At 33.8% G+C, this 24,493-nt stretch overlaps 2 protein-coding genes across 3 annotated transcripts in view; both read right to left on the bottom strand.

Annotated features, from left to right (window-relative positions):
• The window catches only part of LOC144439120 (uncharacterized), a 44,334-nt gene extending 42,297 nt beyond the window's left edge, over window positions 1-2,037 (bottom strand). The window contains exon 1 of the mRNA XM_078128397.1: window positions 2,000-2,037. The gene's annotated coding sequence lies outside the window, so the exon portion shown is untranslated. The remainder of the gene's footprint in view (window positions 1-1,999) is intronic.
• A 2,319-nt stretch (window positions 2,038-4,356) lies between these two features.
• The window catches only part of LOC144439384 (phosducin-like protein), a 66,422-nt gene continuing 46,285 nt past the window's right edge, over window positions 4,357-24,493 (bottom strand). For both annotated transcript variants that reach the window (XM_078128674.1, XM_078128682.1), the window contains exons 5-7: window positions 23,724-23,837; window positions 16,783-16,907; window positions 4,357-5,763 (exon numbers count right to left, since the gene is read on the bottom strand). In XM_078128674.1, coding sequence (XP_077984800.1) covers window positions 5,667-5,763; window positions 16,783-16,907; window positions 23,724-23,837 — 336 coding nt within the window. In that variant the 3' untranslated portion in view covers window positions 4,357-5,666. The remainder of the gene's footprint in view (window positions 5,764-16,782; window positions 16,908-23,723; window positions 23,838-24,493) is intronic.

Raw genomic sequence — 24,493 nt, 5'->3', positions numbered from 1 at the left:
GGCTGTATTGTCAATGAGTGATAAAGTATATGTTTTCCAATCAGTGACAACCTTGTAATAGCTTCACATCACCTCATGCCATGAACCATTCTTCATCTATACAGACCTAAGATTACCCCTACCAAATTGAAGACCAATCTGTTCAGTAATTTTAGAGTTTATTTTTTAAAATACCGCCAATGGCCTTGTAGCACAACTGTACAGTTTTTTAAAATGTTTATCCATATGGTAGTCCATGCTAAAAATAAATGTTCATTTGTTGAATGACTATCCAGTTGCCTATCCAACCATGTTGCTATCTTTACGATATATATGCTATCATTCCTGATATTATCTTTGCAATATATGTGATCATTTGGCTGTTGCTATGGGTATGGTCTTGTTGCTAGGCATATTTAAATACATTTCTTGAATGTTTATTCAATTGTCTATTAATCCCCGTTATCTTTGCAATATATGTGATCATTTGGCTGTTGCTATGGCCGTGGTCTTGTTGCTAGGCACATTTGCATACATTTTTTGAATGTTTATTCATTTGTCTTTCTATTCCTGTTGTTATCTTTGCAATATACGTGATTATTTGGCTGTTGCTATGGGTGTAGTCTTGTTGCTAGGCAAATTTACATACATTTTTTGAATGTTTATTCAATTGTCTATTAATCCCTGTTATCTTTGTGAAATACACGACCATTTGGCTGTTGCTATGGGTGTAGTCATGGTTGCTAGGGCCAATTTTGTCAAAATGTTTTGAAGAAAATCTGCAGAATAACACTTTCAGAAACGTCTCACCAAGTTTCAGACTCGGTGACCAAGTACTTTTTGAGATACAAGTTTTTGACCAAAAATGAACATTTTTACACCTAATTTGCATATCACTCATTGAATCATTGTATGCTTAATATTTCTTCATCCATACATCCCTAGATGCATTCCCATTAAATTTCAGCCCAATCTGCTCACTAGTTTTGGAATTATAGATTTTTAACCAAAAAGACACATTTTTAGCCCTAATTTGCATATCAGTGATAAAATCATCATGTCATGATCCCTATAGCACTACTGAACCTCATTTCAGTTGTGCTAATAACAAAAAATCACATGGTTTGACCCAAATCACACACCTATGATGCCATCATTTTATTTGAATATTCCATCTGCACACGCCAAGTAATGTCTCCACCAAAAATCAAAGCAATCAATCTCAGCCATTTTTTGGTAGCTCACACAGACAGACAGATAATTTCACCATGCCTATAGCGCTACTGAACTCAGTTCAGTTGTGCTAAAATATAATTACTTGTTTCCTGCTTAACTGAATGAATACTTTCATAACTAGGCAAATACCAAATCTTTCACAAGTACAGATTATGGGAACTATTTTATTTGTTGATGCAAAAAATCTATGTCCTGAGGGTTTAGGTTATTTGACCAGTGTTTATTTTACATCTGGGACCAATGTTTACAAATTGCAGGGACTTTTTATCTTTTACATGTGGACGTCACATAACTGCAGCATTGCATGGTTTGGAATCTACCTGGGGCTGACAAACAAGTGATGGAACACTTGTTTGAATAAAAGCCTTTATACATGTAATGTCATCATCAATTTATCAGTATTTTCACATTAACTTGTGTCCACATATGAAATATTATACCAACTACAATATTCACATAACGATGTGTCAATTTCTCAGTTCATGTGTCATTAAATACAATATTTTGTATACAGCACACTTAACTAATTAGTCTCTCAGAATAATTTTGCAGTTACCATGGAAACAAAAGGGCTTCCTATTTTCAGGTGGTTATTAGCTTAGATTGCTTTTCAAATAATGTCAATACACAAAGAAATTAACATTCAATTTTTGGTGTGAAGCATTTTAACTGGACTGTCATGTGCCCGATTCAATACTTTGTTAACACAATCATTGTTCATAAAAATAACAAGTTTGACTATTAACTAAATGCATCAATATTGTCACACAACAAATTATCCTACCTGCAAATCCAGTTCTACAAGTCACACATCTACATCAGCAAACACAAATGTGAAATTTGTTGAATTTTATCCATTTCATTGTATGATGTACAAAGCAAGTCATTAATCTACATCTACTGTGGACATGTGACACATTGTTGGAGTGTTCAGCTGTAACGTTTCATCATCAACACTTGTGATAACTAAATTTACGACAAAACTGAACTCTTTTTTCGGAGTTCATCACATCATGTACAAATGTTGGGAGGATTAAATCAATGCAATGAGAGCTGGAACTGGTGGTACAATTTCTCACTTTTCTTTATTTACTTATCTAATTATTTATTGGAACTAGTCCAATATCCAGATTCCGTAAAAAAATGAAATAAAATACACAGAAATATTAATAACAAATTGAATACAGAACAGTTTCTAACAGTACTATGCTCTGTATAATGATTCATTTGCAGACTTTAAAAAACCCACAGAAATTGATATGAAACACATTGAAATAAAAAACTCAAAACATATATAACTGTTACAGGACTATGTTATGTATAAATGACTTACTGTAGATCTTAGAAAGAAGGTGAAAGTCAATGAAGCAATATGCTACTGCTATTCCTACTTCTAGGCCAAATGTTGTCATAGCCTATTCACTACCAACAAAACACATACATACATCTATATTCTACAATCAATTTGTGTAATATCAAATCCTCTTACAAGACAGAATCCCCATGTAGTTTACTTGTGTGCGGCTAAAATGAACACCCTTAATAAGTGCATGTGATATGCAAAAAAATAACTGATTTTGGTGTGACCCTGAAGGTCAAGGTCAAGGTCAAAGCCTTAATAAAAAGCTCACATTTAATTATGTAGGGTAGGCATTTGAATGAAGTCTACGTAATATAGTTTTGAACTTAAATGCCATAAATATTGATTTTAGCAACAAAATGGCCATCATTCAGTAAAAATTGACATCAGCTCCAAGAATAACACAATTGATCAATTATTTCCCAGCCTGTATTATTTGTGAACATGATTTAAAAGATATTGAACACAACTGAACACCACTGATTGCATGTGATATTCAAGAAATTAGTAGATTTTGACAATTGACCATGAAGGTCAAGGTCAAATGATTCATAAGATAGCTTGTATCTGATAATATAGGGGTAGACACTTGAATGAAGTCTGTATGTATTACAGTCTTTAAGTGATATAGAAATTGTTGATTTAGAAATCTAAATATGGCCGTCTTTGGTCAACTTTGCATATTTTGAAAAACAAAGTAACATGCATATGAACCACATGATATATTACCTATGTGAATGGTATGAATGAAATTACATGCTACATGGCTGAGAAATGACAAATTATGGACACATGGTAGTGAATATTAAATGAAGGTACAATATTGTGATAGATGTTATTAATCACTCATGTAATTAAAAGTAACTGATTAGTAAAAGATTGTACTGGAAATACTGAAGTTTCCAGTCAAGAGTAGAAAGTTGTTTAATGCAGGAACATTGTGTTCATATACATGTAGTTTCAACATCCTCGGTATCAGGGGATGTGAATGTATTCTGCCCATTCAAACAAGCCTGGGAAAAGTTTCACCACCTATCCACACACCCAACAAACAAACCCACCCATCCACAATAATTCTGGTCCTTTCGATATTAAAAGTAGGCTGACTCATAGAATTATGATTATTATAAATTCTAGTAGAGTTTGGTAGTAGTGATGAAATTAACAAAGCATCTCATATTCAATAGCATATTCATCAGCATCACATCATACATACCTCCAATTTCTTCTATCACCTCAATCTGCTTCCAAATTGAAATTCGTGAACATATGGTGCATTCAACCAATATGAAATATCACATTTTCACTGTTCAGTAGTTTGGAAGAAGTGTAATAAAAAAAGCATTATTGCATATACAGGTACTACCAGTGATCACTCTATAAATAGAATGTGGTATAAATATATTTGGTCAAATGCTCAGAAAGCTCAAATATTTTTCCATAATTTTATCATTAAATGTTAACTTGTGACTCATTCTGTCCTAAAATTTTGTGCCTAAATAAATATCTGCTGAATTCCATCATTTACCTAAATACACTGATATATATATGTGTGTGTGTGTGTGTGTGTGTGTGTGTGTGTGTGTGTGTGTAGGGGTGGGGTGGATGTGCATCTCTGTGAATCAATTTTAGGGACTCTGAATATGCTGCCAAAATTGTCCAGCTAGATTTTTAGTATTATAGACACAACATTTTATTCAACATATTCAATTACATGTAATAAAAAGATCATTGGTAATGTATTGGTAAAATACAGATAACAGTAATTTTAATAGTGAGACTGGAGTTTTGCTCACTGGCAAAATCTTCAACATGTTGAAGGTGGCCAGCTATGGAAGAAGAAGGAATGCCGTTTTTGTATTTAAAGACAAACAGATAGATGCAGTTATGGAATCAATGAGACTAAACATTGAAAGGAGAGCAGTTTTTGTGTTTCCAAAAAGACAGATAGAATATCTATGTAAAGTTTTATTAGATTTTTATCTCTACTGCGAGGGTTCCAAAATCCAAGTACAAACACTCTGCAGTGATGTGATTGTTGAGGCTCAGTAACATCAAAAGGAATGCAGTAACAAAGACAAAACATGTTTGGTATTTTGTAAGAGTCATATTTCAGAGTTGATTTCTGAGACAGTAGCACAGTAATATCAACCTTTTGCAATGACACATAATGTAACTAACATGATTTATACTATAGACAGCTACATCAGTTCCAAGTCTGCCACCCACTGACATCTCATTATAAAGTCATTACAAAACCTCAGTCAGTGCAGCGTTCACTCGTAAATCAGCATTACCACTTCATATTTCCACCTGTTGACACAACTCAGGGCAATATGCCAATGACACGGACAACAATAACATCTGTCATACACTATTCAATACTCTAGAAGACTGGGTGCCAGCAACTATATGGCCACTCAATATCCCCAGTCACTGACACACACTAATAAAGTTATCTCACAATCTAGTTAAACTTTCATCATAATAGTCTCATTGGGACAAGGTACGGGGTTAGCAATTCACCCCCTTGTAATAGGAGATATATAATATGGTAATAAGGTGACCCCTGACCTGTAGGATAGCCCATCTCCTTGATCAAGTAAAATAGAAGTGAAATGAACAAGTGGATATGTCAACTCACTGCATGATTGTTAATTGATGAAGAAGAAATTGGAGAATCACAAAGTACACCAGCTTGTCAACTCAGTTTACATCACTTTCCTCCTACAGACTGTACTTGTTTCTAGTCTCTACAACACTATCTTTGATGTGTAATAAATTGATCATCGTCCAGTTCTTCTAAGTGAGGTGAAACCTTGTAAATGTCAAGGCATCACTGTACTATATTTCAGCTATGTGTCAGTATAGGTCAAAATCACTGCCTACCATTTCAACAATGTCTTTGTTTAGGTCAAAGTCACAGTCTTTCATTTCAACTCTATGTGCTAGTCTAGGCCAATGTCACTGTCTACCACTTGAACTATTTAGTATGCGCTTGTTTAGGTCAAAGAGTGGGGGTTGGAGGGTAGTGTACTACCAAAAGTCGAGTTCAAGATCAGTCTACACAGTCTACTATTTGAACTATGGGCTAGTCAATATCAAGGTCACTGTCATCTTCATCCAAATTACAGGTATCCCGAATAACTCCTGGTACCCTCTCAGTTTTGCTTGTTAACAGTCCATGACTAGAAGATGAAATGAAATAGAAAAAAAAAATATCAGTCAAATACAGTTATAGTTGCTCCTCCTGTGCTGATTAAGTTGACCAATCTCTACAAACATCTTACATACATACATTATAAATACATGAAGTCTGATGTAGAATATGATGTCATCATTTAGTTATATTGCTAGTAGAAAAAAACTGGAATAAAAAAAGTTGTTTTTCCAAGCAAATGAAAAATTATACACTTCATTGCAATCATAACATTTTAGAATTTTTGACAAAATTTAAAATTGAACTTTATATTAGAAGATTATATCCATATGGTAGTAGAGTTGGAAAACATTGTTTGTCAATTGTTTGGATCTTTGTTGAAAATAGCTGTATTAAGAATGTAAAACTACTGATTAAATTGGCATTCACTGAACATATGGGTATTTTTTGGCTATACAAAGTATACAAAACTACAACATGGTATTCGCCAAATATATGTAAAACTATGTAAACTACTATTTAATTTTCACAAAACACTGCTTCAAAATTTACTTTTGGCCCATATATAAAACTGCTAGTTAGTATTCGCACAACACAGCTCTCCAATGGTTACTTTTGAACCATACTAAACCACCCAAAGGGTACTATGGGGTAATATGTAAAACTACTATTAATTATTAGTATTCATAAAACACACAACCCTCCAAAAGGTACATTTGGGCTCTATGTAAAACTACTAATTACTATTCACAAAACACACAACCCTCCAAAAGGTACATTTGGGTAATATGTAAAACTACTAATTAGTATTCATAAAACACCCAACCTTCCAAAGGGTACTTTTGGGTAATATGTAAAATTACTAATTAGTATTCATAAAACACCCAACCTTCCAAAGGGTACTTTTGGGTAATATGTAAAACTACTACTTAGAATTCATACAACAGACAACCTTCCAAAGGGTACTTTTGGGTAATATGTAAAACTACTACTTAGAATTCATACAACAGATAACCTTTCAAAGGGTACTTTTGGGTAATATGTAAAACTACTACTTAGAATTCATACAACACCCAACCTTCCAAAGGGTACTTTTGGGTAATATGTAAAACTACTAATTAGAATTCATACAACACACAACCTTCAAAAGGGTACTTTTGGGCTGTATGTAAAACTTCTCATTAGAATTCATACAACACACAACCTTCCAATGGGTACTTTTGGGTAATATGTAAAAATACTAATTGTTAGTATTTGCTGAACAAATAGTCCTGCCATAGGTACTTTTAAATATACACATACATATATGCCCCTAAAGGGTATTTCATACTTGCACAAAGTTTGTATAGGCTTGTGTATGAATGAAAAATGTGTTTTGGACACGTAGATATGCATATGTTCCTACAGGCATTTCATATTTGTACAAGGACGAGGCTTGGCTTGTATATGATTGAAGTAAGTGTGTAAAACATAGACATCCCTGAGGATATTTCATCATACAGAGAATAGGTGGGTTCATTTGTAAGAATTGCTTGTAGATGCAAAGACAGACAAATGGGCACAATAGTCTCTTGTAGCCCTCCATGCGTTGTCTTGTAGGTGGTACACAAAATGGGCTTTAAATCTCCAGCGTTCTCAACCTGTTCAAGAACTTGTCTACATCATAGTTGGTGGCATTCTATACAGTCTGTACATACTAGTTTACTATTAAAATGAGCTGCATTTTGCAATTTTCACTGTCTGGAAACTGACTACTTTAGAATATACTACATTTAAGATCATAAAAAGTGACAAGTTCCACAAACATGATTTATATAACTTATTAAATAAGAAAGTTTATGATAATGATTTCTTGATATTAAAACAGTACTGATACCCTATACACTTTGAATAGTAATTGAAGAAGCTATCACATCTTGACATTTGAAGACACAGACTCAATTTCAATTATTTCTAGAAATTAAGTTGTCTCACTCGTAGACTAGTGTCTGTGGTAAAGTCAATGTATATAGCTATCACTGATAGTATCAGATCATGCTGCGTGTATCTATGATTGTGAATAGTGAATAAGTTACCATATGCCAAAGTTAGGTATCAATTAATGAATAGCTTAATTTGTTTGGATGATCGAGAACTCAGAGACACCTGAGTACCAGTGTAGCATACTCAGGGTCTTTGCTTGTGGTGTACTCTGCAGCCAGTGACTTTCATCAGCATTGAAAATGAAGTAGAAAAAACCCCACAAGCATGAGTAGCAATACCCCACATTGGTAGGAACAGCAAGGTATGCCAATACCCTGAGTAATGTGCACCTCTCTGGTGTACATTTGTACATAAGTTATGGGGTTCTGTTGAACTACATAATTATATGCTTATCAAAACATCAACTTTAGTAAAAGTCTAACTATGTTCACATGGTTTTGTGAGCATGGAATATTAAGTGCATTCATTTACTTTACCAACAGGCAACAATATTTTTCAAGATTCACAGCAGAAGGTGCAAATGCCAATAGTATGCACATACACCAATGCAAGTAATCATTTGTGCCTACTCCAATAATATAGCTTTTCCAAAACATGAATGAGTTCTTGAAATGAATACAGCAACTTTTTAGACGTCATAGGAGGTTGAGGTTAAGTGGACAGTGATAGTCAACCGAGTGTGAAGTGTGTACAATTGATATTAATGTGCCCTTGACATCTGTGTTAAACCTGATGGCCAACATTCTTTCAGGATACAGATGATAACTACATCTCTGTTGATATCACAGGAAGTAATGTATAGTCTACTATTTAGAAAATATCTATTCCATGCTAACAGTTCACCCGGAATGTAGCAACATCCCATCAACATTCTTTGTATCCCATTATTGGATTAAAACTTGAAAAAAGAGTGTTTTAACCATCTTAAGTCCGTTATCAGTGGAATTCCATAAATGATTGTCTGAGCTTCTACCCTGTCCTTGCCTATCTACAACTAACTGCCCTGAAGCCAGGGAGAGCTATACTTCTGTCCTTGCTTATCAACGACTAACTGACTTGAAGTCGTGGTGAATTGCACTTTATCATCACATTTTTACTTTACAGAATTGAATTAGGTTTAGGGGTATTTAGCTGGATAATTTAGTGAATGACATGTACTTTGCCAACAATTTGATTTTCTTGAGATTAACATGTGTGTGTTTTGATTATATTGGGAGATGATTTATCTCTGGAAAATCCATCCTGTCTTTCTTGTTTATTGCTACATAAGCTAAAGTTTTAGCTTGTTCTTGATTACTGTTGTGTGATTTACAGTGACAAGACTAAACAATGAAGTTGAACTGTTGAACAAACACCTACTCTATACATCTTGTGATTAAACGCAATTGTTTGAAGAATGTTGTTGAGTAATCTTTAAACAAACTTATAAATTAATCCAAATATATGTGGGAACACTGTCACAGACAGAACTGCTACTGATGAAGGAGCCAACAGCCGGTTTGGAGTTCCTTTCCATTTATTACTACTATACACACACTTATAGTTTTGAGTTCATAAAATATTTTTTTTTAAATTTGATTGACTACCAACACAGTATTGCATAAATATCAGTGACCCACCCCTAATGCATGCACAAAAAAATGACCCCCTAATCCATTACGCAAAAAATAGTGACCCACCCCCTAAAAAGACCCCCCCCCACTGTAATTTCTGTCCAGTCCCTAAGTTTATGAAAGTTTATATTTACTACTATTTGGCATATGTAAGTTTATAGAAATATATCTCTACTGTGATAAGGAGTACCTGTCCTTATGGAAATGCTTAAAAATATCTACTATAATGTGGAGTACCTATGTTTATAGAAATTGCTATTTACTATAATGTGGAGTACCTATGTTTATAGAAATTGCTATCTACTATAATGTGGAGTACCTATGTTTATAGAAATTGTTATTTACTATAATGTGGAGTACCTATGTTTATAGAAATTGTTATTTACTATAATGTGGAGTACCTATGTTTATAGAAATTGCTATTTACTATAATGTGGAGTACCTATGTTTATAGAAATTGCTATCTACTATAATGTGGAGTACCTATGTTTATAGAAATTGTTATTTACTATAATGTGGAGTACCTCTGTTTATAGAAATTGTTATTTACTATAATGTGGAGTACCTATGTTTATAGAAATTGTTATTTACTATAATGTGGAGTACCTCTGTTTATAGAAATTGTTATTTACTATAATGTGGAGTACCTCTGTTTATAGAAATTGTTATTTACTATAATGTGGAGTACCTATGTTTATAGAAATTGTTATTTACTATAATGTGGAGTACCTCTGTTTATAGAAATTGTTATTTACTATAATGTGGAGTACCTATGTTTATAGAAATTGTTATTTACTATAATGTGGAGTACCTATGTTTATAGAAATTGCTATTTACTATAATGTGGAGTACCTATGTTTATAGAAATTGCTATTTACTATAATGTGGAGTACATATGTTTATAGAAATTGTTATCTACTATAATGTGGAGTACCTATGTTTATAGAAATTGTTATCTACTATAATGTGGAGTACCTATGTTTATAGAAATTGTTATTTACTATAATGTGGAGTACCTATGTTTATAGAAATTGCTATTTACTATAATGTGGAGTACCTATGTTTATAGAAATTGTTATCTACTATAATGTGGAGTACCTATGTTTATAGAAATTGTTATCTACTATAATGTGGAGTACCTATGTTTATAGAAATTGCTATTTACTATAATGTGGAGTACCTCTGTTTATAGAAATTGTTATTTACTATAATGTGGAGTACCTCTGTTTATAGAAATTGTTATTTACTATAATGTGGAGTACCTCTGTTTATAGAAATTGTTAGTTACTATAATGTGGAGTACCTCTGTTTATAGAAATTGTTATTTACTATAATGTGGAGTACCTATGTTTATAGAAATTGTTATTTACTATAATGTGGAGTACCTCTGTTTATAGAAATTGTTAGTTACTATAATGTGGAGTACCTCTGTTTATAGAAATTGTTATTTACTATAATGTGGAGTACCTATGTTTATAGAAATTGATATTTACTATAATGTGGAGTACCTATGTTTATAGAAATTGCTATTTACTATAATGTGGAGTACCTCTGTTTATAGAAATTGCTATTTACTATAATGTGGAGTACCTATGTTTATAGAAATTGCTATCTACTATAATCACATAGGAGTAGAGAGAAAAGTGCAAGGATTTTGACTGCCATCAAATCTGATCTGTGAGTACATTCTATCTCAACAACTAGGGATTAGTAAAGGTAATGAATGTCTCCAAAGCTTTATAATAAAATTATGGCAAACATAAGAGTTTCTCAGTAATTATAACTCACATAAACAAAGGTAATCACTTTAAAGGAGCCGAGGTTTCCTGATGAAATCACACATAGTAACCACCTTAACTGTTTGAGTACTTCATGAAATCATAGACATTACACTATATGAAATGCAACTCTCATACATGTATACCATTTCAAGATTGCTTTCAGAGATCAAACGATGCATGTTGTTCTGATTGTTGATATAATGTAAGGGTAGTCTAAGAAGGCAGTTTGTTGTTCTGATTGTTGATATAATGTGAGGGTAGTCTAGGAAGGCAGTTTGTTGTTCTGATTGTTGATATAATGTAAGGGTAGTCTAAGAAGGCAGTTTGTTGTTCTGATTGTTGATATAATGTAAGGGTAGTCTAAGAAGGCAGTTTGTTGTTCAGATTGTTGATATAATGTAAGGGTATTCTAGGAAGGCAGTGTGTTGTTCAGATTGTTGATATAATGTAAGGGTAGTCTAAGAAGGCAGTTTGTTGTTCAGATTGTTGATATAATGTAAGGGTATTCTAGGAAGGCAGTTTGTTGTTCTGATTGTTGATATAGTGTAAGGGTAGTCTAGGAAGGCAGTTTGTTGTTCTGATTGTTGATATAATGTAAGGGTAGTCTAAGAAGGTAGTTTGTTGTTCTGATTGTTGAGATAATGTAAGGGTGGTCTAAGAAGGCAGTTTGTTGTTCTGATTGTTGATATAATGTGAGGGTATTCTAAGAAGGCAGTTTGTTGTTCTGATTGTTGATATAATGTAAGGGTAGTCTAAGAAGGCAGTTTGTTGTTCAGATTGTTGATATAATGTAAGGGTAGTCTAAGAAGGCAGTTTGTTGTTCTGATTGTTGAGATAATGTAAGGGTGGTCTAGGAAGGCAGTTTGTTGTTCTGATTGTTGAGATAATGTAAGGGTAGTCTAAGAAGGTAGTTTGTTGTTGATTGTTGATATAATGTGAGGGTAGTCTAAGAAGGCAGTTTGTTTCAACTATTTGTCCTGTGGAACTTGATAGTTTTATGACGGTTTAGATAATATGGTGTCATTTAGGATATTCACATTGAGTGGAATGTTTTTGTACGTTGTGTTTTTACTGTTTGTCATCTATAACTTGGTGTGAAAGTGTGATGAAGTTAGGGATAATACGTGTGATATGGGACATTTACATAGATTGTACTATGCATTTGAACTATTTGTCATCTATAACTTGGTGTGAAAGTGTGATGAAGGTAGGGATAATATGTGTGATATGGGACATTTACTATTTACATAGATTGTACAATGCATTTGAACTATTTGTCATGTATAACTTGGTGTGATGGCATCATGAAGACTGAGGTAATATGAGTGAATGGTTTTAAAGTACATTGCATTTCCACTGTTTGTAATGTGTAACTGGGTGTAATAGCTGTTAATGGTGCAAAACCATCTTTGTCAAGAACCATTTGGGACAGGCTGACAAGAAGAGATAAAAGTATTACAAGGTATTGTAGATTAGTTGACAGTGACAGATGAAAAGAAGACAAACAACATATGTGTGTTACATAGCTAAGCAAGCAAGTGACATCCATACTGTCCCCAAGGATTAAAATGGGATTTTTTAACAGTCTGTTTGTCTAACCCTAGTTATGTGATCAACAAGTGTAAGCAGCTAGCGTGACTGTTGTCTCAATGGATATAGATGTCAATGACAGATGACGGTACATGTGTCGCAACGGAATAACAGTGTATGAACTGAAAAGATTGAAATGTGTCATAACAACACAACCAAGATGCATGAAATAACAATCTAGTATGCAATATTGCCAACAAATGATATTTGAAACAAGTGTTTTATTTTGGACTATGTGACTGGGAAAACTAGAATACATGCAGTATGCTGTAAAACTGAAATAAATACAGTATGCAGTAAAACTGAAATACGCACAGTATGTGCTGTGAAACCAGAATACACACAGTATACTTTAAAACCAGAATACACACAGTATATTGTACAACTGAAATACAGTGACACCCTACACTGTAAAACTGAAATACACACAGTATGCTGTAAAACCAGAATACATAAAGTATGCAGAATATACACAGTAAGCTGTAAAACCAGAATACACACAGTATAGTGTAAAACTGAAATATACACACTACACTGTAAAACTGAAATACATACATTATGCTGTAAAACTGAAATACACACAGTATGCTGTAAAACCAGAATACATAAAGTATGCAGAATACACACAGTATGCTGTAAAACCAGAATACACACAGTACACTGTAAAACTGAAATACATACATTATACTGTATAACTGAAATACACAGTATGTATGCTGTAAAACCAGAATACACACAGTATGCTGTAAAACCAGAATATATGCAAACAAACTGGAATACAAGCAGTATATTTTAACATCAGAATACAAGCAGTATACTACAAATAAACAAACTGGAATATAAACAGTATACTGTAAAACTAGAATACATGCAGTATACTGTAAACAAACTGGTATACATGCAGTATACTATAAAACTGGTATACATGCAGTATACTATAAAACTGGAATACATGCAGTATACTGTAAAACTGGAATACAAACAATACAGTAACTGTGTACTGTAAATCTAGAATACAATCACTGTATTGTAAAACTGAAACATGAAAAGCACACTATGTAACTGGTATACAAGTAGTATACTTGTATTGTAAAACTGCAGGTTTTTGCTGACATACATGTTCCACTGGTGTGATTTTGTATTGTTATGTTAAATGTAGCTGGTATTAAACAAACATCTCTTTCAGGGTGATAACATTTATTAGAAAGACAACTAAACCACATCTGTACTAAACTGGACATTATGACAATAGCCTAAAAATACAAATTTGAATGTTGTATGGTGACATATACATTACTCAATGACAAAGGGCTTAATATATCACAGCTGAAACTGAATTTGTGAATTATCAACTGCACCTATGATCTTTGAATCATAATCAGAACTGCATTGATTCATCCAAGAGGGGCACTAAGGAAGGGAGGAGAGAAGGGGGGGGGGAGAAATAAAATTATAGTAAGCTCTTAAAGACAGAAACTTTAAGCAGTATAACACAAAACTTTATAAACAATTTAATACAATTACATAAAAGCCAACTCTAAAATACACTTCTATAATAATAACCTGCAGTTACCATTGAGACTGAAACAGATTTATTCCATGGAAACAAATATGCAAATTTCATTATTCTCTTGTTCAAATTTACTGTTTTTATACTTTTATCATACACTTCAAAAATGACACGATAGAAAATGGATGTCATGATGTGAACCCAGTAAAGTATTGTATACCTATGAAGTCATTCATAATTGAAGAGTCCAATAGGTTTCACAGCAGCTGATTCTGGTCATCAGCTTCTATGTATTAATATTTAAGACCTAAAACTATATCTTCAACTTCACATCTCTTTGAAATGGCTTATAATTGACTGCAGTGATTGCAGTACTGGGCATCTGCTGATTGATTTATCTATTCAGCTCTTTTTTTCCCCTCCACAAAGCCATCAAAATCATCATGCATTAGGATTTTTATAAGACCTATTCAAAGTCGTGTGGAAGAATTTACTTTACTTGGTTAGATGGCCATAATTTAAATATATATATATATAAGATGGACCTAATGTGTATAATGTCTTCATGGACAGTCGACAGAGACAACACACATGTCATATTGATAGGACTAAGAATTGCAAGTGGCAAAGTGACACCTTCAATGTCTGCCTAAAGCTCTTATCAATTATGTTTCTTCCTATTATCCTTACTGATGGCACCTATATTGAGCTATATGTACTAGACAAACAGCTGGGTAAATATCTTCAGCAAAGGTTCGATACATGTATATCTGCTATAAACTAGTTGGTAACTTTCACATTTTCTAGTTGGTTTACTGAGTGTACTGTAGCAATGATGAGGTATTTGGTGGAAATGTATGTACACAATGCAAGGGTGATGCCGTGATCAGTTATCTAAAGATCATCATTACACTGTCCATCCATGGCTATACTTGACATTGACAGATTGACAGGTTGAAAATGTGCACAATGCAAGGGAATGAATAGAAAGTTAACTATGATGTGTTCATATGAGAGGGCCTACCTGTGGTCTTCTCATTGGAATGAATAGAAAATTAGTTTACTATGATGTGTTCATATGAGAGGGCCTATCTGAGGTCTCATTGGAATGAATAGAAAGTTTACTATGATGTGTTCATATGATAGGGCCTACCTATGGTCTTCTCATTGGAATTAATAGAAAATTAGTTTACTATGATGTGTTCATATGAGAGGGCCTATCTGTGGTCTTCTCATCGGAATTAATAGAAAATTAGTTTACTATGATGTGTTCATATGAGAGGGCCTATCTGAGGTGTCATTGGAATGAATAGAAAGTTAACTATGATGTGTTCATGAGAGGGCCTACCTGTGGTCTTCTCATTGGAATTAATAGAAAATTAGTTTACTATGATGTGTTCATATGAGAGGGCCTATCTCCTGTTCAATTTTGATGTTGAAAGATGGAAAGATATGTTGGGAACTCAGATGCTATTCTTTTAAATTTATACACCATGACGTTACACAGTAATACTAACAAGTATGGCCATCAACAGATTCAACAAACTTGAATTACGTAAATCTCATATTCTGTTATGTGCACAATCTATAACAGTTTATACAAACTGTAACACAACCCTGGATTTCAATGCTACAATAAATGTATAGTTATATTGAATTTTGATATGCTATAAAATGTCATTTTAATATCTATATTCATAATTAGTTGAGTATACTTCATTTCAAGTTCTTCATGACTATTACTTTTTAGTCAGACTATATTATATGAATCGTCACGCTATATAATGACAGTTTCCTTTGCAATCATTTTGCTCATTAGTATTGTTGACATAAATAACTCTAGGTAATGTATTGAACCTCAGTCATTCAAATCTGACTATTCCTGTGGTTTATGTCATAAATATGCCATTATTATTATGATTATTAATATCAATCACTGCTATCATTACAATATGATAAAGTATGAAAATAGAAAGCAATGATTGTAATGTAATAATTGTCTAGCAAAGAGCATTACTATGCTGTTAGAATCTAGTTTAGAAAAATGAAAATACCATGTACATGTATATGACAATATAAATTATAATTATGAATGGTTGCATTTTATCCAATAGGTTCATTATGGATGTTATGACAACAATGACTTGATCCCAACTGGCTTAATCTCAATGTTCTGATTTAAATAAGACAATGTCACCCACTATTAAGCTGGTCTCCCTTTTATAGTGCATGTTCTAGTTTAGTCACTGTCAGTGTGCCCTCTAATAGAGGAAAACATCTTTATTAGCCAGTCAGATGATGAAAACTAGGTTTTCTTGCCAGTTACCACACAGTAAGAAATAGGGAACACCAACTTGTGGTGTGTCAACAGAAATTACATGTATGTACATGAATTGACTTAGACTTAGAGGCATATTGGTCACTGCACACAAACATTGCTTTTATTAACACTGTTCATGCTATATCTATTTAGATGGACTTGCTGAAGCAGGCTTTTCAGTAAATCAATAAATTGTTATAAGAATGTTATGATTAGAATGGTGGATGGCAATAAAAGTAGGTGTACTTACTCCTGTAGGAAATGTTCCAGGTCTCCTGCAAAGAAGTCATCTCCCAGTTGATCAGATATCCTAACAAAGTTGGCAATAAGAGTTCCTTGTTTGTACACTAAAAGAGCTGGAAGTCCTTGTGCAGTCTGTAAACAACAAAATGAAAGTTAATTTACACTGACACAGAAGGTATCCATGGATTGCCATGATATTCTTTAGTTCAAAGGTGGATGCAATAAGCATACCCAACCTAAGGGAGCCTTCAGTAATTACAATTAGGCTTTCTGGTATCAGACTTAGGCTGTGCATTAGGTTTAACTGGTACCCATACCAAGCATAACCCAGTATTATCAGACAGGGCAAGGCTGGGCATTATGTTATTTCGTACCCATACCAAATATAACCTAGTATTATCAGTGCAAAGCTGGGCATTAGGTTATCTGGTACCCATACCAAATATAACCTAGTATTATCAGTGCAAAGCTGGGCATTAGGTTATTTGGTACCCACACCAAATATAACCTAGTATTATCAGTGCAAAGCTGGGCATTAGGTTATTTGGTACCCATACCAAATATAACCTAGTATTATCAGTGCAAAGCTGGGCATTAGGTTATTTGGTACACATACCAAATATAACCTAGTATTATCAGTGCAAAGCTGGGCATTAGGTTATTTGGTACCCACACCAAATATAACCTAGTATTATCAGTGCAAAGCTGGGCATTAGGTTATTTGGTACCCACACCAAATATAACCTAGTATTATCAGTGCAAAGCTGGGCATTAGGTTATCTGGTACCCATACCAAATATAACCTAGTATTATCAGTGCAAAGCTGGGCATTAGGTTATCTGGTACCCATACCAAATATAACCTTAGTATTATCAGTGCAAAGCTGGGCATTAGGTTATCTGGTACCCATACCAAATATAACCCAGTATTATCAGACAGGGCAAGGCTGGGCATTAGGTTATTTGGTACCCATACCAAATATAACCTAGTATTATCAGTGCAAAGCTGGGCATTAGGTTATTTGGTACCCACACCAAATATAACCTAGTATTATCAGTGCAAAGCTGGGCATTAGGTTATTTGGTACCCATACCAAATATAACCTAGTATTATCAGTGCAAAGCTGGGCATTAGGTTATTTGGTACCCACACCAAATATAACCTAGTATTATCAGTGCAAAGCTGGGCATTAGGTTATTTGGTACCCACACCAAATATAACCTAGTATTATCAGTGCAAAGCTGGGCATTAGGTTATTTGGTACCCATACCAAATATAACCTTATCAGTGCAAAGCTGGGCATTAGGTTATCTGGTACCCATACCAAATATAACCCAGTATTATCAGACAGGGCAAGGCTGGGCATTAGGTTATTTGGTACCCATACCAAATATAACCTAGTATTATCAGTGCAAAGCTGGGCATTAGGTTATTTGGTACCCACACCAAATATAACCTAGTATTATCAGTGCAAAGCTGGGCATTAGGTTATTTGGTACCCATACCAAATATAACCTAGTATTATCAGTGCAAAGCTGGGCATTAGGTTATTTGGTACCCACACCAAATATAACCTAGTATTATCAGTGCAAAGCTGGGCATTAGGTTATTTGGTACCCACACCAAATATAACCTAGTATTATCAGTGCAAAGCTGGGCATTAGGTTATTTGGTACCCATACCAAATATAACCTTATCAGTGCAAAGCTGGGCATTAGGTTATTTGGTACCCACACCAAATATAACCTAGTATTATCAGTGCAAAGCTGGGCATTAGGTTATTTGGTACCCACACCAAATATAACCTAGTATTATCAGTGCAAAGCTGGGCATTAGGTTATTTGGTACCCATACCAAATATAACCTAGTATTATCAGTGCAAAGCTGGGCATTAGGTTATTTGGTACCCATACCAAATATAACCCAGTATTATCAGACAGGGCAAGGCTGGGCATTAGGTTATTTGGTACCCATACCAAATATAACCTAGTATTATCAGTGCAAAGCTGGGCATTAGGTTATTTGGTACCCATACCAAATATAACCTAGTATTATCAGTGCAAAGCTGGGCATTAGGTTATTTGGTACCCATACCAAATATAACCCAGTATTATCAGACCAAGGCTGGGCATTAGGTTATTTGGTACCCATACTAAATATGCATAAGCATAAATTACCTAACCAGAGCTATGGCATATGGCATCTGGTATGTTAAACACATCTGAAATATGCAATATACGGGAAATAGACAACAAAATGAAATTTTTGCTTTTCTTGTTGCCGATTATTGTTCACTTGTATTGCTAGATCAGGAAATCGGTTTGTTAATGTTTCATATTTCAGTAACATCATGAAAATTATGTCTTCTGATATTATATTGCAAGCACTTTAGAATTTGTAGATAATTTACCACATGTGTACTCCACATGTACCTAACTTTATTCAAAGTTTTTGTTACCCTGACTTCTACAAGAACTTTGATTGTTCCTACACTTTTTGTCATAACCCTTGACACACTATAACCATCTATATTTTACAGGAAATCACATGAGATTGAATAGGATGGCAAACACACAAAGTTATCACATGGTTCATTTATTTTGATACAAGTTTCTTGTGTGGTCTCATGTAAAGATTAGGAGTGTTTGCTATCAAGCCACGTTCTGCTGGATGACTAATGTTTGAAGTCATCCACCTTTATCACTCAGTTGTCACTCTTTAAAGATAGTAACTCAATAAAAACAAGACAATTGTTATAATACGTCATGTACAATTTGCACGTGTACATTCTAAATAGACATTGTGCAAAAACATCAATCTTTAATTTGACTATGAACCTCTGTATCTTCTAACAAAACAACATGAAGTTGTCCAATTATCAAACAGGAATGAAACATGAAATAACTTCTTGAAAAAGGCTGCTCAGATGGAAACCTAGTCAATGATTCAAACCATTTTTGAACATAATTACTACTATATGAAATAATAGCATTTCTGTAAACTTTGAGTTTTGGAGAGTCATTTCACGATTTTATACCATTAACATTAGGCACGGTGCGATTATCTGAAGCACTTAGGAGTCATGAACTTTCATATTCTGATATTACATAATGCATGTCTGCTGATTCCCATGAGGCAATGCGTGTCCCTGGCAAGGAACTCCACTAGGCAATGAACAGGAAAACAAGTGTCAACTCAGTATTTCTCAGCAATTGCATGTAATGTAAGTGATGTAAAATCATGAAATGACTCTCCAGAACCCAAAGTTTATGAAAATAGCTTTACTTCCTACAGTGGCATTCCCATTCCATTTTTACTAATACAATGTTTTACAAAAATACAAGTCTAGACTAGAATTACCTACGCTTGCATAATTACCTGCATTATATAAAAAAAAAGTATGGACAATTGAGAAAAGGAAGTTCAAACAATGAGAAATTTCCTTCCAATAAAATATTATATAGTACTTGTATGAAAGACATTGAAAATATCTTTAGAGGAATTGGCAACTAATAGATTTGTTAAACTTTCCCCCTCACACTATATTTCAGGCATTAAGCAATTGATGGAGAGGTACATAGAGGTCTTCTATACAGATAACTCAAAGCAATTAGTAGGAATCAGTAAATTTGGTTTACATTCATTTTACGCCATTATTAATGATCAAAAGAGGAAAAATTTATGGATTGTATTTTAAGTGCTGTAGAAATTTCTTACTTTTGGAATCAAAAAGTGGCGACCGCTGAACTACTTTGAGCTAATATCTCTTAAACCAAGATAATGTGAATGGAAATATTGGATTTAAAAACCATCAGGGGAAAGTGAGCAATAAAATTCACTTTAACGCTGCCCTCCATTAGAGGATTTGACGTTTATCTTTCTTTACAGAACACTAGGGAAATCATACATGCATGAATTGGCCATTAAAAATCACAACTGCCAATTATGCCAACTGTTGTCACTGACTCTATTATGTACACAATGGTTACTTTGTTTTTTGTGAGAATCAATGATTGCCTTTACTCTTCAAATCTTAATACCAACAATAAATCATAGCTTTTAAAACACAGACCATTTTGACACAGGTTCAATACAATTTCAATATTGGGTTAATGATAATTATTCATCATTTTAAAATATCTTTTAATACTTTTATACAACACATACTATCTCAAGATTATGTTCATATATGCAGTCATACATCTAGTATGAATACAGAAACACATGATTGTACATGAAACAACAAACAAAAACAAGTATTTCAGTAAAGAAAGGTACAATTTATCTGGATATGAGGTCTAATGATGTCAAATTTGACCTTGGAGGTCAAGGGTCATGGGGTCAAACAGATAAACGTAATGGATCATTAGGAAATACTTTAAGTATATATGATAACAAATATAGAGTAATACTCTACATTTGTTATCATATATAGTCTCCAAAATCAGCAAGAAATGGCATTCTTTTGATACAAAATGTTGAAAGTCAAGGTCAAGTCTGCTCGCTCTTTTAAAGTTCATTGTAGGGAGAGTTCTGAATGTGTACTCTTACAACATACAAGAATAAATTTTATATCTTTTATGTTGGCCTTCCCTTGGGTGATTGCTATGCCAAATATCTATCATATCATTCTTGTTTTCAAAGAATGTGGAATATTCAGTATATCAAATCATTCAAGCCATGCATCTAGTGATGTCTAATGGACAACTCATTTGCCTTCCTGAAATTTTCAGAAACATCTGACAACATGACAGACCAGTAAGGTGTTGGCCAGGATTTCTACATTATTGTGAGTTCTGTTATATATTGACTTTGGCCATGACTAGTGCATTAGTTTTACTATGTACTGAGGTAGGCCAGGGTTGCTACATTAGTTTTACTATGTACTGAGGTGGGCCAGAATTGGTACATTAGTTTTACTATGTACTGAGGTGGGCCAGAATTGGTACATTAGTTTTACTATGTCCTGAGGTGGGCAAGAATTGGTACATTAGTTTTACTATGTACTGAGGTGGGCCAGGATTGCTACATTAGTTTTACTATGTCCTGAGGTGGGCCAGGATTGGTATTAGTTTTACTATGTACTGAGGTGGGCCAGAATTGCTACATTAGTTTTACTATGTAATGATGTAGGCCAGGATTGGTACATTAGTTTTACTATGTCCTGAGGTGGGCCAGGATTGGTACATTAGTTTTACTATGTACTGAGGTGGGCCAGGATTGGTACATTAGTTTTACTATGTACTGAGGTGGGCCAGGATTGATACATTAGTTTTACTATGTACTGAGGTGGGCCAGGATTGATACATTAGTTTTACTATGTACTGAGGTGGGCCAGAATTGGTACATTAGTTTTACTATGTACTGAGGTGGGCCAGGATTGCTACAGTAGTTTTACTATGTACTGAGGTGGGCCAGGATTGGTACATTAGTTTTACTATGTACTGAGGTGGGCCAGGATTGGTACATTAGTTTTACTACGTACTGAGGTGGGCCAGGATTGGTACATTAGTTTTACTATGTACTGAGGTGGGCCAGGATTGGTACATTTTTACTACGTACTGAGGTAGGCCAGGATTGGTACATTAGTTTTACTCTATGCACTAACTTATTAGGTGGGCCAGGATTGATGTATTAGTTTTATTTAGGTACTAACTTAGGTGGGTCAGGATTGGTGTATTAGTTTTACCATGCACTGTATGTACATTTAACTGCATCCAACTCACCAACCAGTGTCATTGCATGTATGTACACTTTGCAGTGTGTTGACAAATACACTGAAATTGTGAGTACAGGTATGACCTGATGTCAGATTATAGCATGACTCTATAGTTATCCATAATATAGATTACTCTGCCATGATAAATGATGAGATCCTGTCAAAAACACAGGCTGTTAAAGTGGACTTATTCTGTTGATTTCATACAAAGTGATGACATATTGATATACATGTATTAATCCTTGAGGAAAAATGATATACATAATATATTGTCTGATGATCGCACAATGTGTGAAACTCCGAGTTACAACCAAGAATGACTTCCAGTACTACCAAAAATATATGTATATATATATATATATATATATATATATATATATATATATATATATATATATATATATATATATATATATATATATATAAAATATATATATATATATATATATATATATATATATATATATATATATATATATATATATATATATATATATATATATATATATATATATATATATATATATATAAATTATATATATATATATATATATATATATATATATATATAAATTATATATATATATCGGAAACTCCACTTAGTGGAGTCAGAGATATACCAAGAGCATCTTATTAGTATTCATAAGGCTAAAGTATGATAAATCTCAACATTTACAATGATTTATGCAGTTTTAGAAGAAAAGGCATTTAGCAAAGACTTATTACATGAATAAATTAAGTAGAATACACCTTGGGCCATAAATATTCTCTATTTGTTTCCCTTGTCAGCAATTCTTTCTTTTGAAATTTTAACACATGTTCAGTGAATGAATTTTGTGTTGAATTTATACCACATGTAAACCAAGGTGAAATATGGGATTTATACACTGGTTGTTCTATGACATGCATAGATCTATACATACTAGTTAATACTTGGTTGTACGGCGCTCAGACCTTGGGTTAAAACATTCACACTTGCCATTATTTCTCTCTCTTAAATTATACTTGTGCAAGAATAAGTATATTATTCTCTGAAATCTGTCTTCATTCTGCCAGAAAGCATGATTTTGTCAACACTCCTCTTCTACTTATAATGACAAAGCCCCATACGTCATTCACATTTTACTTAGTTGAATGAAGAAATATATGTCCTAACATGTCATCTCACATACTATGGTAAACAATATCATTTTCTATCTTATATAAAGTATAGAGAAAGCTTGACTTACAAACTTGCCACTAAGTGGAGTTTCCGATGACTTGATTGCACAAAATTTAACACTTGGGTATTCCACAGCTAGACATTGCATACATCCATTTACAGCATCACAACCTCTCACGTCCTGTCAAAAAATAACATGAAACATTATACCGGTAACATTTATATTATGTAGAATTACATATTGTATACATTATTTGTCAATTACTTGTCAATGTGTGAAAGTCAAAATGAAAACACAGGAACGTTAATTCTCAGTACCTCATGCTAGAGGGTGAAAATAGAACAAGAAGGTTGGCTTGTTTGCACACAAAACCTACAGTAATGTATGTGTACAGCATGAAGCAACAGTCATGGTGTTGGCAAAGAAATCAAATGAAAATATTTGGGTAATAAGAATTCCAAACGTTTAGGATCTCTTGACCCATCTCTGGGATGCTATCATCTCAGTCTATGAGGTTATAGTTTCTAAGTTGATACAAACTTGGTGTCCCAACCCTTTCTTGTCCCCTTCTATGACATCCAAGTCCCTGGGATATCTCCTGTCCCCTTCTGAGATATGATCATAGTCTGTTGGTAGTATCCAAGCCCCTGGGATATTTCCTGTCCCCTTCTATGCTGATGTTAGTAGTATCCAAGTCCCTGGGATATCTCCTGTCCCCTCCTATGCTGATGTCAGTAGTATCCAAGTCCCTGGGATATCTCCTGTCCTCTTCTATGATATGATCATAGGCTGTCGGTAGTATCCAAGTCTCTGGGATATCTCCTGTCCCCTCCTAT

The sequence above is a fragment of the Glandiceps talaboti genome, chromosome 1, assembly GCF_964340395.1.
Source record: "Glandiceps talaboti chromosome 1, keGlaTala1.1, whole genome shotgun sequence".
NCBI lineage: Eukaryota > Metazoa > Hemichordata > Enteropneusta > Spengelidae > Glandiceps > Glandiceps talaboti.
Note: the sequence above shows the minus strand (reverse complement) of the source record. Positions and strands in the feature narration are given on the sequence as shown.